This window comes from Hydra vulgaris, chromosome 11 (assembly GCF_038396675.1).
Source record: "Hydra vulgaris chromosome 11, alternate assembly HydraT2T_AEP".
In the NCBI taxonomy this organism is placed as follows: Eukaryota; Metazoa; Cnidaria; class Hydrozoa; order Anthoathecata; family Hydridae; genus Hydra; species Hydra vulgaris.
Window position 1 is genome coordinate 21,667,501 of NC_088930.1, and position 15,082 is coordinate 21,682,582.

The 15,082-nt window shown below is 27.2% G+C and overlaps 1 protein-coding gene across 1 annotated transcript in view; it reads left to right on the forward strand.

Moving 5' to 3' along the window:
• Positions 1–15,082, forward strand: part of LOC100210574 (kinesin-like protein KIF28) — an 83,152-nt gene that overhangs the window by 31,940 nt on the left and 36,130 nt on the right. The window contains exons 10-16 of the mRNA XM_065810450.1: positions 4,817–4,911; positions 7,263–7,301; positions 13,549–13,619; positions 14,191–14,251; positions 14,361–14,579; positions 14,762–14,796; positions 14,904–14,984. Coding sequence (XP_065666522.1) covers positions 4,817–4,911; positions 7,263–7,301; positions 13,549–13,619; positions 14,191–14,251; positions 14,361–14,579; positions 14,762–14,796; positions 14,904–14,984 — 601 coding nt within the window. The remainder of the gene's footprint in view (positions 1–4,816; positions 4,912–7,262; positions 7,302–13,548; positions 13,620–14,190; positions 14,252–14,360; positions 14,580–14,761; positions 14,797–14,903; positions 14,985–15,082) is intronic.

Below are 15,082 nucleotides of genomic sequence, written 5' to 3' on the forward strand. Positions count from 1 at the left end.
TTGTAAATAAAGTATAATAATAGATAAAACTTTTAAATTTTATTAATTTAAGTTTCATTTTTCAATTTTAATTTTTCAAACATTTAAAAATTCATATGAATAATTTATATAACCTTGTTAACATTTTTTATATTTTTTAAAGTTTAATATATTTTGTTCTATTAAATTTATAACTTGAATGATTTAATAAAAAATAATATGTGATTGAAAGTTGTATCCAAGATAGTATACAGGCACTTTAAACAAAAATTGACCCTGGGCACAGAGACTTTGTGGTGCCCAGGGTCAATTTTTGTTGGGTGTCCCAAACTTTGGATTCCTGGATATATTGAATTAAGCATGAATTTCACTGTTTATTGTCCATATGTCTACTATCACATTACAATTTAATGAAAACAGTAATTATTTTTGTATTAACTGCACATAAACACTCTATATTTGAACTTGGTTATATATGATTGAATGAAAATACAAATACAATTTAAAATGAATGCAATTATATATTTCATTAATAAAATGTTAATTATGAAGACTAGTCAGATCACACTAATTTCACTTTGCGGTCTTTCTTCTTTACAAAACTAGAGATGACATTTTCATACAATCAAGTCTAGCAAGGGTATTTTTCAATTGAAATCACCATAGGGTTAGTAAGTCGTTGTCTTCAGTCATTGTTGATCGCAATTTGGATTTGATGAGAGCAAGCTTACTGAAAGAACGCTCTCCTTCAGTCACTGAAACCGGGGTTGTATTATAAATGCAAAGCAAAATGCAGATTGAAGGAAATATTAACTGAAGACTTTTTTGGTAGATACTGTTGAATAACTTGATAAAAGAAAGAGGTTCTATTTCTCCAAAAGTATTTGATCGCTTCAGAACATTATTCCTTATTCTTGTCCTTTTCTTAACAAAATCATTTTGAAACCCAAGGGAAGCTAACTTGGAGAATTCGGGGCCAAGAACAATGTAGTCAGTTAAGATCATCAATTAGAGTCTTTAAAAACATTGTCTCACCATCCAAAGAAATGCTTTCTGGTTGAAGAAGGAAGCAGACATTGTTGACACATAGGAGAGCCTTGAACCAGAAAGAACTCAAGACAATGAATTTAAATGATTGAATCCACTTTATGAGTGTCTTAACTTAAGTCAGTTGATGATCTTCTAAATCAAGTTCATCAAGATGTTTCAAGGACTTTAGTATTTCTTTTGGTTATTTCAATAATGGCTGGACAGCCTCTATGTGCACACTTCATCTTGTTTAGGATATTTGATGAATAGACTGCCCAGTTGCCTCAGTCAAATTTTTCCAGCACATGGGGCTACTACTAAAAAAGTTACACAATGGTTGGATGTTGCCAAAATAATTCTTGACTACATTAGAGGATTCTTCAGAATGAACTCCTGCTAGATTGAAACTATTCACTCTGCAAGGCATGAACAAAGCTTGATGATTTTTCTTGAGAATGATGACCTGCACTCCTTTGTATAAACTGGACATATTATAACCGTTATCATAGCCCTGACCTATACAGTTCTTTAAATCAAAAAGGCTTTGATCCAAAACATTTATAATCAGCTTCGCAGTGTCAGAACCCTTTTTTTTCCTCCAGATTTTCTACCTTCAGAAAATGCTCTTTTACTATCCATTAGTAGGTCCTACGCAGACAAATCAAAGAACGAAAGTGATTTGTTCTGTACAAGACTTGTCTGGAGTTCCATTAACAATGATGGAAAAATAAATGGCTGTGCAGACTTCTTTGATAATATCAACAAAAACAGTTTCACCACATACCATAATGAACTCATTTTGAGTTCTCCAGCTCAAATGGTGTGCTTGCATTCTTGTTCCTTGTTTTTGGTGTTGAGAAACTTCTAGATGGAACTAAAGTGTCTTATTGTGTTTCCCCAACAGCTCAAGGGTGGCTAAAAAATTACCATTATCATACTCGTCCAGCATGTTTAATGAACCTGCACAAATTGAACATAATATTGAAATAAAGATTACATCTAGATTAATATTCTAAGCAACATTAAAATTATTTTATGAATATAAAATAAAGTTAAACTGCTAACACACCTCAAAAACTTAGACTCAAAGCTAAATGGAGAGTGATGTCCAGGACGCAGCGTAAAATTTCATATCACTTAAATGCCTCATTTCTTATTGACTTTTCAAGTTCTCAATCGTTCCCGGTCTGATTTTTCAAGGCTTCGAAGACTGATTTCCAGGCAATGTAGTGATTTCTGTGTTGAATATTACACTGGTGGCTTTTACTCTTTACTCCTAGATTTCACCAATTATCTTTTATTACGCCATTCCACATTAAGAGAAAAGACTGAAATCCAGGGCCAAAATTATGTTTTTGTTCAAAAATAGAGTAGGGAAAACAAATGAAAGCTTTTGCAGTTCCACTCCAGTTAAACTAGTCTCTGTTAATCTTCTCTCTGTTGAGAGACTTATTTTAAAAAAGTGAGACAGGAACTTTTTTGTTTGTAGAATCTCTAGGAAAAAGTGCCAGGATTTGAGGTGGTCCATTTAGTATTACTAGATCCCATTTGACTTTAGATAAAACCCTCTCTCCACAAAGTGGGATTGTTTCTAACTGCTTGATAACCCAGTTGAATCGCCTCTTGATCCTAAATTTAAAAAGCATTTCAGAGTTGTGGTATATTTTTAATATCTGCAGATATTAAATAATATGTTTTTAGAATCTGCAGATATTAAATGACATGTTTTTAATATCTGCAGGTTTTTTGTAAAATAAGAATGCATCCCAAACTCACCCAAAGCTTCTTCATTAGAGTCTGTTATTAGAGTCCGTTATAAAATTTGAAGGGGAAGATGGCTTTCTTGAACTTAAGGGTTCATCAACGCTGTTGTTAGCATGGTCCCTCTAAAGAAGAATTGTTTTTACAGTTTTGGAATGAAATTACGAATGTAAGTTTGTGAATAAAAAAGTAAAACTGTTAACCTATAGCTTGACTACTTGGTTGGATGTAGAATTATTAGATGCCTTTTTTTTTTTTAACTTTATCAAAGCCACACTCTTACAGTATATGTAGTATTTATCTTTTCTAAAATCTCTATGAAAATACGCTTCTTTTGAGACCCAGGTTGACATACTTTTGAATAACTTTTTTTTCGACAATATTAGGGACTTTACCTTAAATACTAAAGATTTGAACCCAAATATCTTTACAACTTGGCGTGATGGTGAAAAATGGTTTGCATATTTAAAATCAGCATATTTAATTTGTTTTAAAAAACCACCTAGTTAACAAGATATGCACAATAAAGTTTTATTTGTTTATCAGTGTTATTTAACATAACATTGATAATGTTTTAAAACCTTTTGTTCGGTCAAGTGTTATGTAATTCGAACTTTAACTACATTTAAATTGGAGCCATTGCAATCAGTCCAATCATGCAGAAAAAATAGAAGTAGTGAATTTTCCATTTAACTTAACCTAAATTTCAATTTCATTTCATGTTATAAAATTCTAAAAATCTTACAACATATCTTACAGAAAAAGAAAAAAAATCTTCTATTTTGACTTTTTTTTTTTGGCTGTTTGACAATTGACCTGTTTAAAAGTTTGCTGTTTGATATAGTTACAATAAATACATACAAGATATATAAATTAAGGTAGTAAGAAAGGAGTAAGAAGTAGACATAAACTCTTATCACTGAGCCCCATTTATATTGTACATATTGTCTGTGTTAATATAAAAGCAAATATATGCATAATCTGTTTTAAAATACATATAAATTTTGCAAAGTGCTAAAAATGTTTTTAAAAGAATGTGAAACTATAGTATATTTCTACTGATTTAAAATAAAAGTAATATAAACATACATATATATTAATGCATACATATTTTCTATATTAATGTTTAATGAGATATATAATAACAACGTTTTTTTTTTTTTTTGAATTAAAATGAGAATAATAAATATTTGAAGTCTTTTGTAATAAATTCTAATTGTAAAAGAGTCTTTTTTAGATTCTCTTTTAAATTTCTCCAAGGAGTAGTGCTCTTTATGGTTATCAAAAATTTTAATAAAATCTTTTATTGAGAGTTGCATCCTTTGAAATGTATAAAATATATTTCAAATGATGAATTTATTCTAATAGAATAAAATAAAATAGTTTCCCTAAAAACTGTTTATAAAAAAGTTGTTAAAGTTGTATTTAATAATAAACATTTATATGAAAAAACAATGAAAAAAGCATGCTTAGTCAATCTGCTTTTAACTTTTACCCCTCTCTCAACTCTATAACTCCGAAACACGAACCTTGAAAAATAAGGCCGCTGCATGGAAAAACAAGTTGAGTGTGTTACTACCAGGGATGTGTTAGGGGATCAAACTTAGAACCTCTTGCTTATGAAGCAAGCGCTCTACCACTACACCACTACTGCACTACACCACTTCCACACTAACAAGTAATAAAACAAAACTAATAAATATTTGAAGTTTGATTTTTTAGATAGTAATGATTTTTTAATTAAATAGCTAAACTTTTTTTTTATTTGCACACAATGTCTTTATGTCCAACATAAAGTGAACATAATTACATAATTTTTATTGAGCTTTTAGATGGCTGGATCCACATCTTATGGAAAAAGTTCCAGCTTCTCTAGCTTAACAACCCTGCTAAAAACAGTAGTGTGTTGTCTATAATGATTTTGTATTAATTACTGATACAAATATTTAAACACAGAAGTGTGCAGTTCCAACTACTAACCCTTTACTTTGCAAATATATTACAAAAAAGAATACTTTAAAAAAAAATTTTTTGTTTGTTTAAAAAGCGAACGTGCTGATTCTACAGGAGCTACAGGTGATCGTTTAAAGGAAGGTTCTGCAATCAATCAGTCTTTGTCATGCTTAGGCAATGTCATAAAAGGTAATTAAATTTTTATAATTTTTGAATTTATTTTTTAAATACTTTAAATTTTTTTATATTATTTTTTTAAATATTTTTTTACATTTACATAATACATTTACATAATGCATTTACATAATACATTTTCATAATGTATTTTTATAATATGTTTACATAATACATTTACATAATACATTTTCATAATATATTTACATGATATTTCATAATACGTCTACATAATACATTTATGTAACACATATACATAATACATTTACATAATACATTTGAATTATTTTGAAGTTATTTTTAATCTAAAGCAAAGGCTTAAAACAATTTACATAAACAACATTATTACCATTAGTGTAAAAAAAACTCTTGTTATTAACATGACAAATACAATATAGTAATATCGCTGAGTCCTCTACTTTAGGCCTCCTTGGATTTTTATACTCTAACCTCTCATGGAAACCATGTACAAAATCCATTAGCATCTTCTAAAGTTGCTTCTCTTTATTGTGCTTGCCATTTTCTTTCCTCCTAATTCTATTCTCTACCTTTAATAAAATCTCTTATTCATTCCTGTATGGAATACTGTTGTCATATTTGGGCTGGTTCTTCTGATGCCCTTACACTTCTAGACGATTTCTAAAAATTTATTTTAATTGTAGTTATACCTGCTCTAACTACCAAACTTGAGCCACTGCCTCATCATCGTAAGGTTGCATCTTTTTCTTTTCTCTACAAATACTATTATGGTTGCTTCTCAAACGAGTTATCTAATTATATAAAAAGTTACATCTTTTTACTGTACCTGTCTCTTCATGCTTTAAAAAATTTTATTCATCTAGTTTTTTTTTTCTTGCACATTGATGCTTTAAAACTCCCTTTCATATCTTCATTTTCAAGTCTTTTGTCGAACATTTCCTTGCTCTTTAACGCTATTCTTTAGTATTAAAGTGCAAGGAAAGTTTAGTTTTTTTAGTGACTCCCAACTTAATAATCTTGTTATTTGTGAATTAATTTTTAAAAAATAAAATCAAATCATGAGATAACATAAAAATTTATTGTAAAAACATGCTTTGTAATGTTACTAGTAAACAATGTTTTTCTTAACTTGTTTTGAATTCAATTTATTTTCCTAAACTTTCAGTTGATGATTTACTTTTGAACCAAAAAAATTTGTTAAATGTAAACTTTATATCAACAGAAGGCTAAAAGAAAACAGAACAATTACAAAACGTAAAACTAAAGAAATTTAGAAGATTTTAATAGAAAATAGACATGAAAATCTTTAAAATTTTGCCTTTCCTTTTACAAACAGTTCTTAACATAATTAAAACAAAGCTCCTAACATAAATAAAAAAATATGAATTAAAAGATGAAAAAAATATATATAATAATGATACAAAAAAGATTTATGGTCTAAAAAACATCTTGCTTGCTTATTATAATGTGAACAAAGTTCATAATGAATTATTTGAAATCAGGTCTTGAAACTTTGTTTCTATTTTTTTAAATTCAAGTCTAAGTGAAAATAATTTTGTATTTCTTTTTTCTTACCATGTTTTGTTTTAAACACTTTCTATTAACTTTAAAAAACTCGTAAATCATGAATGATCTTGACCATGCAACATATATTTGGTCATAAAAAAAGTTTTTTAAGACATTGAAACTCTATAAATATTTAACCTTGATTTTTAATGTCCATGATTATGTCAGTCAAACAAGAAACTGATAACATTTCCATGGAGCCAACTAAACTTGAGGAATAAATGCCTGTTTGCCACTAAAATTGCCTTATTAAAACTCTTCATCAATCTAATTATTCCAAAAAACACAAATATTCATTAGAAATGCGTTAACCCAACTTTGAGATCTAAATATCTAAGTAACATAACTATGTGGCCAATTATTAATTTTAAACAATGATGACCTGAAGGAGTTAAGTTAAAAAACTCAGAAAGTCATTTCTTTTATTAAGGTTGTCAGTCTTTATTTTTTCAGCAGCTAAATAGACTTTGGCCTCTCCCAGTAGGTATTCAAGTATTTCATTCTTTGGTAATGAAACCACACTAATTGCTTTTAAAGTGACATATAGCATGATCATTTGGTTCAATGAAAATAAAAAAAACAAAATTTTGCCTTTGAACTAAACAACTAAATCAAGATTTGATAAAGAATCAAGTGCTACTTTGATTTTTCCATTTAAAATTGATAGTTTGACTATTTTACAGGGATTAGTGGCCCGGGATCCGTGGCCTATTTCTGTTACTAGTGTCAATCATAAGTCATATCTTAATTTTGCTAATTTTTAAATTTTTATTTTATTTTAAATGATTTTTAACTATTTATGAATTTTAATAAAAATTTAGTTTTGGCTGATGCTTCGTCTGGTAAAGGTCAAGTATTAGGTATGTATTTTTTTTATTGCTTATTAATTTATAGTAAATATAATATAAGTATTTATAAGTCTTCTGGTTTTATTATTTTCATATATAGAACCTTGAGTTCAAAAGACTAAGAAATTTTTTACTATGAAATTTAAAAACTAGTTACATGTGAATATGATTATATTCAATATTTTCAATAGTTTATAGAGTTTGAATTTTTGTTTGAAAGAAAGCAACATACATGACTGCTAAATGTGTAGCTTTTAATAATGATTTATGATTACACTATGCAGTTAAAAAAACAGTTTCATCAGCTAAAAGGAAGACTTTCTGATGATATTTTTGTTGCAGACAATAAAAGTTTGACCAAAATGAAAAAAAGACAAAAAATGAAAAGAGGACTATTTCTGACATCCATTTTTTTGACTGCCATTTTTCCTACCTGACATTTCCATGGTACACAATTCCTTGGCCAAATATTTGCTCAAATACCAGTTCCCCAAACTTTCTCTGTGTTAACAGCAGGGAGCTGGCAGTCTGGAAAATGTCTGATTTGGTTATGTTGATTAGGAAAATAGATGTTAGGAATCTAGAGATCTATAGTTATATCTCTTGACAAAATGTCTTTACAAAGATTTGTCAAAATGCTGTTGCAAAGAGTTATGAGATCTGTAACTATTATTCAGTGTAATCAATCAAAAATATATCAATCAATTTACCACTTTTTATAAGTTTTGAACAACAGTATTTTCATAAAATAAAAAATCTATTATGAACTTTTCTAGTTTTAAGTAGTTTTTAGACAATTTTGACAATGTTTTCTTTTTATATAGTGTTGTTATAATGATACTTTGCCACATTTATGTATTTGCCATATATAAGCATTATGGGTATATTACATCATCTATGGTTATATTGCTTTAAATGTTTTAAAAGTTTAAATAATCTCATTTTTTTTAATGTTGTTGCCTCACTAAAAATATAAACAGTGTGTCACCTTGGTTACTAAGTCTCTGGAAATAATTATTATAGTTTCTACAATGATTATGAATTTAATGTTATATAATGTTGTGTATGCAACTGAACTATGACTTAGTAATACTCTCCCAACACCAAAATTGTTAAATGGAAATAGAGCAAAGAGTCTTTTTATAAATTTTCAGCACCTGAGCTGCAAAAAAATTAAAATTTGTGAACTAGCAAAAAGTAAAGTTCAAATCAATTTCAATTAATTTAAAATGTATTATGTAGATACATCAACTGTCATAGTGAGAAAATGCAAGGGAATTGCTGCTATATTAACTAAAGATTTTGGCAGCAATAAATTTTTATTCTTTTTTTTTCCTTTTTGCAAAATAATATATGAATTTAGTTTGGCAAAAAAAAAGTTGGTAAATACAAATCTATATGTGCTATAGTATAAATTTACATATGAATAAATATATATATTTATATAAATATATTGTAAATGTAATATCTATATACGCTATAGGATAAATATAAAAATAAATATATATACATGATATTATATAAATTAGTAGAAAATCATTTATCAAACTTTTTTATTCTACACTGTGTTTTATCAATTAAGATTCATCAGAAATAAATGTTCAAATTAATAAAACTTTAGTTTATACAAAAAATTAAATTACAGGAAGTCATAAATGTCTTAACTACTGTAAATTTTCACACATTTGTAAAATATGCTGATAATTATAAAAATAATTTTTTAGAATTGTTAACTTCTGCTTAAATATCTTTTTAAAGAGGGAATTCAATGTAATTATTTTTTGAGCTGACTTATTTTAATAGTTTTTTAGGAGAAACTTATTTTCATGCCTCCATATAGAAATCAATTTCAACTTTTTGTTTATTAAAAATTCTTGGTTCGCATGTGTAATTATTTCAAGTTTTTCTTGTAGGCATATGCATTTTTTGGAAATATTATTATATGCAGGTGCTGTTTTAAGGATGGACCAATTCAATATAAAATCATCAATATTTTTATCTTTCAATTTCCATATGTATTTTGATGGCATGGTGCCTTTTGAATACTTTTTATTTTTAAAGGATTGTTTATTGTTGGCAAATCGTTTTCACCCTCAATTAAACTTAATCACCCTCAATTAAACTAATATATTCTTTATCAGGTACATTCTTAGAGGAAACAGCATATTTATATACCACATTTTTTGATAAATATTTTCTACTCATTAGACAACTATTTTTTTGTTTACAATTACAGTTTTCTGTTGCTTTTTTTTTTTTTTTCCCAACAACTTCACTTCCAACAAGGCTGCAAGCAACCACTATTAGAGTTGGAAGTTACTGGAAGAATTAAAAGATTGCGAATTATATGAATCAGGAAAACAAGATAAAGGAAGCAATTTCCTAAGAACTTTTTTTTGGGAGTACTTAGGAGCAGTCACAGTAAAAGGATGAGACTTAATTAAATGACAAGTAAGATTCTCTGAATTTCTGATAGGTTGTTGATGTAAATTAAAAAGAGTATAGGGCCAAGGATAGAATCTTGAGGAACCCCTGAAGTTACAGGATTATTTTTTCATTAACAATTTCTTTTTTGTTAAGAAAAACATTATAGTGATCTTTTATAATTCTTTCCATATGTTTTGTGCAACTGTAGCTAGCTTTAATTATATTTTGATTAAAAATTTTATGAAATCTATTAGAGGGCACGAAGTGTTTATCGATCAATTTTAAAAAAAAATTTTCAATTTATAGTAAAAATGTTTCTAGTGAAAACATTTTTGCTATAAATTAAAAATTTTTTTTTTAATATTTTGGTTTTAGCTGATAAAATAAATAACATTTACCAAATTACAACAGAAAAATATGAAAATATTTTATGCAACAGTATTACAAGTTCTTATGAGAAAGCCCCTAAAAATTTGGAAAATGCAATTAATTTAGAAGCCCAAAGTATCGCTAAAAAAACAACCTCGAAAACAGAATTGAATCAACTGCCCCTGCCCTGCCCCGCCCTGCCCTGCTTTTGTAACGCTTCAAGATCATAAACCCAATTTTCAAAATAAACTTTCATGTAGATTATTGGTTGCCTCAAAAAGTGAGAATGGACATGTAAGCAAAATTAAATTAGACAAAATTAATAATATTATTAGAATTAAATTCAATTTACAATAGTGGATAAATACCATAACTGTTATCAATTGGTTCTCCATAACTGAAAATATAAATGAATGTACATTTAATTTGATATTAATGATTTTTACTCCTCAATATTTTAGATATTTTAGATAAAACAATTGATTTTGCAAACACCCACACAGTTATTCCAGAAGAGACTATTCATATAATAAAAAATTGCAGAAAAATCTTACTTTATTTTAATAAAGAAACTTGAAAAAACAAAAACAAACATGACTGCTTTGATGTAACAATGGACAGTTATGATGGAGCAGAAATTAATAAGTTTGTTACACTATATATATTTATTAAGTATTATTATTATTAAGTATTAAGTATTATATTAAGATTTATTAAGTAAAATAATCAATATCAGGCTTTTATTGTGATGATGGTATAATAGTAATGCGTAAAAAATCTGGTCCACAGCTTGATAAAATTAGAAAAGATGTTATCAAAATTTTCTTTATTGGCTTTCGAGTCGAAATAAGCATAAATTTAAAAATTGTGAATTTTCTTGATGTCACATTTAAACTCTCTGAAAATTCATATAAGCCTTTCAAAAAACTAAACGATGAATTATTGTATATTGATATTAATTCAAATCTACCTCAAATTCTATAATAAATCCTGATTTCAATTAATAACAGGATTAACCAAAACTCCTCTGATAAAAATGTATTCAATTCCTCTAAAGGAATTTTCAAAGATGTCTATAAAAAAGTGGTTTTCAAAATTTTGAACTAAGATTTGGCTCTTAAAAAAAAAAAAAAAAAGCAAATAGAACTAGAAATGTAGTTTGGTTCAATCCCCATTCTAGCAAAAATGATTCCACTAATAGGAAAAGTGCTTTTAAAATTAGTTGATAAACACTTACCGCCCTCTACTAGATTACATAAAATAATTAATTGAAATACAATTAAAGTTAGCTACAGTTGCACAAAAAACATGGAAAGAATTATAAAAGGTCACAATAATGTTTTGGTAAACAAAAAAGAAATCTTAAATGAAAAAAAAAATAGACTTCTAAGTCATCTGTCAATCGTTATTTTGCTTTATAAACTTCATCTTTTATATTCCAGTAACTTCCAACTCTAATAGTGGTTGCTTGCAGCCTTGTTGGAAGTGAAGTTGTTGGAAAAAAAAAAAAAAGCAACAGAAAATTGTAATTGTAAACAAAAAAACAGTTGTTCAATGAGTGGAAAATGTTTATCAAAAAATGTGGTATATAAATATGCTGTTTCCTCTAAGAATGTACCTGATAAAGAATATATTGGTTTAATAGAGGGTGAATGGAAAAAACGATTCGCCAATCCTTTAAAAATAAAAAGTATTCAAAAGGCACCATGCCATCAAAATACATATGGAAATTGAAAGATAAAAATATTGATGATTTTATATTGAATTGGTCCATCCTTAAAACAGCACCTGCATATAATAATATTTCCAAAAAATGCATATTATGCCTACAAGAAAAGCTGGAAATAATTACACATGCGAACCAAAAATTTTTATTAAACAAAAAGTTGAAATTGATTTCTATATGGAGGCATGAAAATAAGTTTCTCTTAAAAAACTATAAGTGAGCTCATAAAAGAATTAAATTTTTTTAGCCTGCAGGCATCATATCCTTGAAGTTTTTTTGGTTGCAGTATTTGACTGGTTTTTCTAATCTTCACGACGACAGATTGCAATATTTTGTATTTGACACTACCCGATACAATAAAATTGAGGCTTCTGACATTGAAGTCAAATCAGAACTTACAGTTGGTTAATGTGTATTGCTAAACCAGAAGAAGAAAAATGCTGGAATTCCTTAGGAATCAACTCTCCCTTAAAAATAAACCACAAAAAGATTACCTGGAGCTCATCCAACGGACACTAACTGCACTGGGTGAAAATGATGATGTAACTCATTTTAGCCCTCCAGGTGCCTATCATCGTTCCATATGGATGGCAAAATGAATATACTGTCTTAAAATCTATTTGTTCCGTAGATAATTTCAAACTTACAGCATATGAACTACAAGGTCTTCGTCGTATCTGTCTTTTCATTATAACAATTTATGCAAAAGTCTGGCTTAAAGTTCCAAACAGTTCTGATGCTCCATACATACCTTTGTATACTCCAAACTCTTGAGTCTTATCTTGCTGTTGACAAAAAGGTAACAGATATTGCAATTAAGAAAATAAGAGAGCATATGCGGTATTTGAGCAAAGATTTGATTGGACTTGCATTATTTTCTGACTTCTTCCAAATAGTGAGAAAGAGGCTATGATTGTTGCTCTGAAGAAACCACTAATGAAAACTGATCTCAGAAGAGTTGATTTAAAATTAGTTGACCACTTTCAGGAAAAGGTTTTGATAGGTTTTGTTACTCAAAGATGAATGAATCTGTTTACTGCGCTTGAAATTGAACCAATTTTTCTTACTTATAATCCAGCTGCATGGGTTTTCTGTCCTGTCTATCTCACTGTTAAGCAAAAAATAAAAAGCATGAGGGTCACCAATGACTGTGCTGAGCGTGCTGTTAAGTTAGCAACAGACTTCAATAATGTGCAGTTAATATTTCAGATTGTTGAATATTACAGAAAGCTCATGACCATTCCATTAAAAAAAAACTTTAAAGCAGAATAGCAAGTGATTCATTGTAAAAATGTTGTAAAAACTTTAATAACACATTGTATAACAAACTTAAACATGTTGTGACATTTATATTCAATCAAACTTATAGGATAAGAATGTTTACTGTTTTCTCACCATTTTTGTTAAAACTTTGAATCTCTTGAGCAGTCACTAAAACGCATTATTTAAGCTCATAACTTATTTTCCTGACCACAAACCACATCAAATTAGAGGGTAGCCCATTTATATAGCCCATAGCCAATTTAAGTTTAACAATTATTTTTTTTATATACAATTTTGAAATGGTCATACATACATTATTTATATTTAATCTATATTTTAATTTAAAAATATATTATACATATAATATATATATATTAAAATGTATATATTTATTATATTTATATAATATGTATATATATATATACATGCAAACATTATATATATACTTAATTTATTTAAATAATTGTTCTTTAGCTCCATTCCGTGATTCTGTCCTTACAAAACTGCTAAAGAATGCACTTGGAGGGAACAGTAAAACTGTTATGGTACTTTATTGTTTTTTAAATGCATAATAAGTATTCAGTAAGTAATTTGATATCAACATATGTGTTAATAAATTAAAGTTAAGTAAAAATTATGATTTTGACTTTATATCAAGAGCATATATTTTTATTTTTGAAAATTTTTTGTTTTCAATATTTAGTCAACTTTTGACATTCTAAATACATTTTTAGATTTGTTTGATATAAAAAATTTTAAATTTAAGGTATTTTATAAATCTTTTATATAATTATAAAATAGTTTAATTAAAACAATTAATCAACATTAAAATGATGTAAAGTAACTTATATAACAAATGCTTATGATGTATTTGGCAAATAAATTATTGTTTGAAAATATTAATTCAACTTTGTATAATTCAAAGTTATATAAAATTTAGTTAATATAAATGTCTAAGTAAAAATGAATTGTTGAGTAATAAAATAGTTAAAGAAAAATGAAGAAAAAAATTTATACAGAATGTATAAAATGCATGTAATTATTGAATGCGTAAAGTTAAATAATTTAATAAAAATATAAAAAAAATTTTTATACAATTATTTTGATTGGTTCCAGATTGCTGCTCTTAGCCCTGCTGACATTAATTATGAGGAAACACTTTCAACCTTAAGGTTTGGTATGTATAAGTTATGTATATAAAAAAAGTTCTTAGTTTTTACCTAATTTTCTTAAGAATAATTCTTCATTTTTTTCTTTTATTATTTATTTAAAATATTAATTAATAGCTGATCGTGCTAAGTCAGTTAAAACATCTGCTGTTGTTAATGAAAGCCCAACAGATAAACTAATCCGTGAGTTGCGTGAAGAAAATGCTAAATTGCTTGAGCAGTTGAAAGCTGCAAAAGGTGATCCAAAGGCATTAGCAGCATTAGCTGCTCAACTAAGCGATGGAGATGATGAATCTTCAGAAAAAGGAGATAATAAAAGAGGAATAGATGAAGCTGGTAATTATTTAGATTTTATACTCAAAATCATTTTTGAATTTGTTTTTTGGCTTTTTAGTTTTGATGGTTTTAGTTGTTTTTACTTGTTAGTTATTTAAAACATTTTTTTATATATTTATTATATCAATATTATTATTATTTTATTTATTCAAGTATTTATAATCCAGTTATAAATTTTTTAGAGGTTGAAGAAATGAAAAAGAAAATGGAGGAGAGAGTAAGAATGCATTATCATATCATTACATTTATTATGTTGATGTTTTTTAGATTATTTTTAAAGTTAAATAAAAATAGCATTTACTTAAAAGATTAAATCTCTTCCAGTTAAAAAGAAACCAAGAAGACGTTGAGCAAATGAAAAAAACATGGACAGAAAGATTAAAAGAAGAAGAGGCTGCAACCAAGGTTTTTAATTTTAATTTTTATTAAAGTTAGTTCATTGTTATATAAAATAAATATAAGATTACCATGTATAGTAATAAATGAATAAAAATAAAATAAAT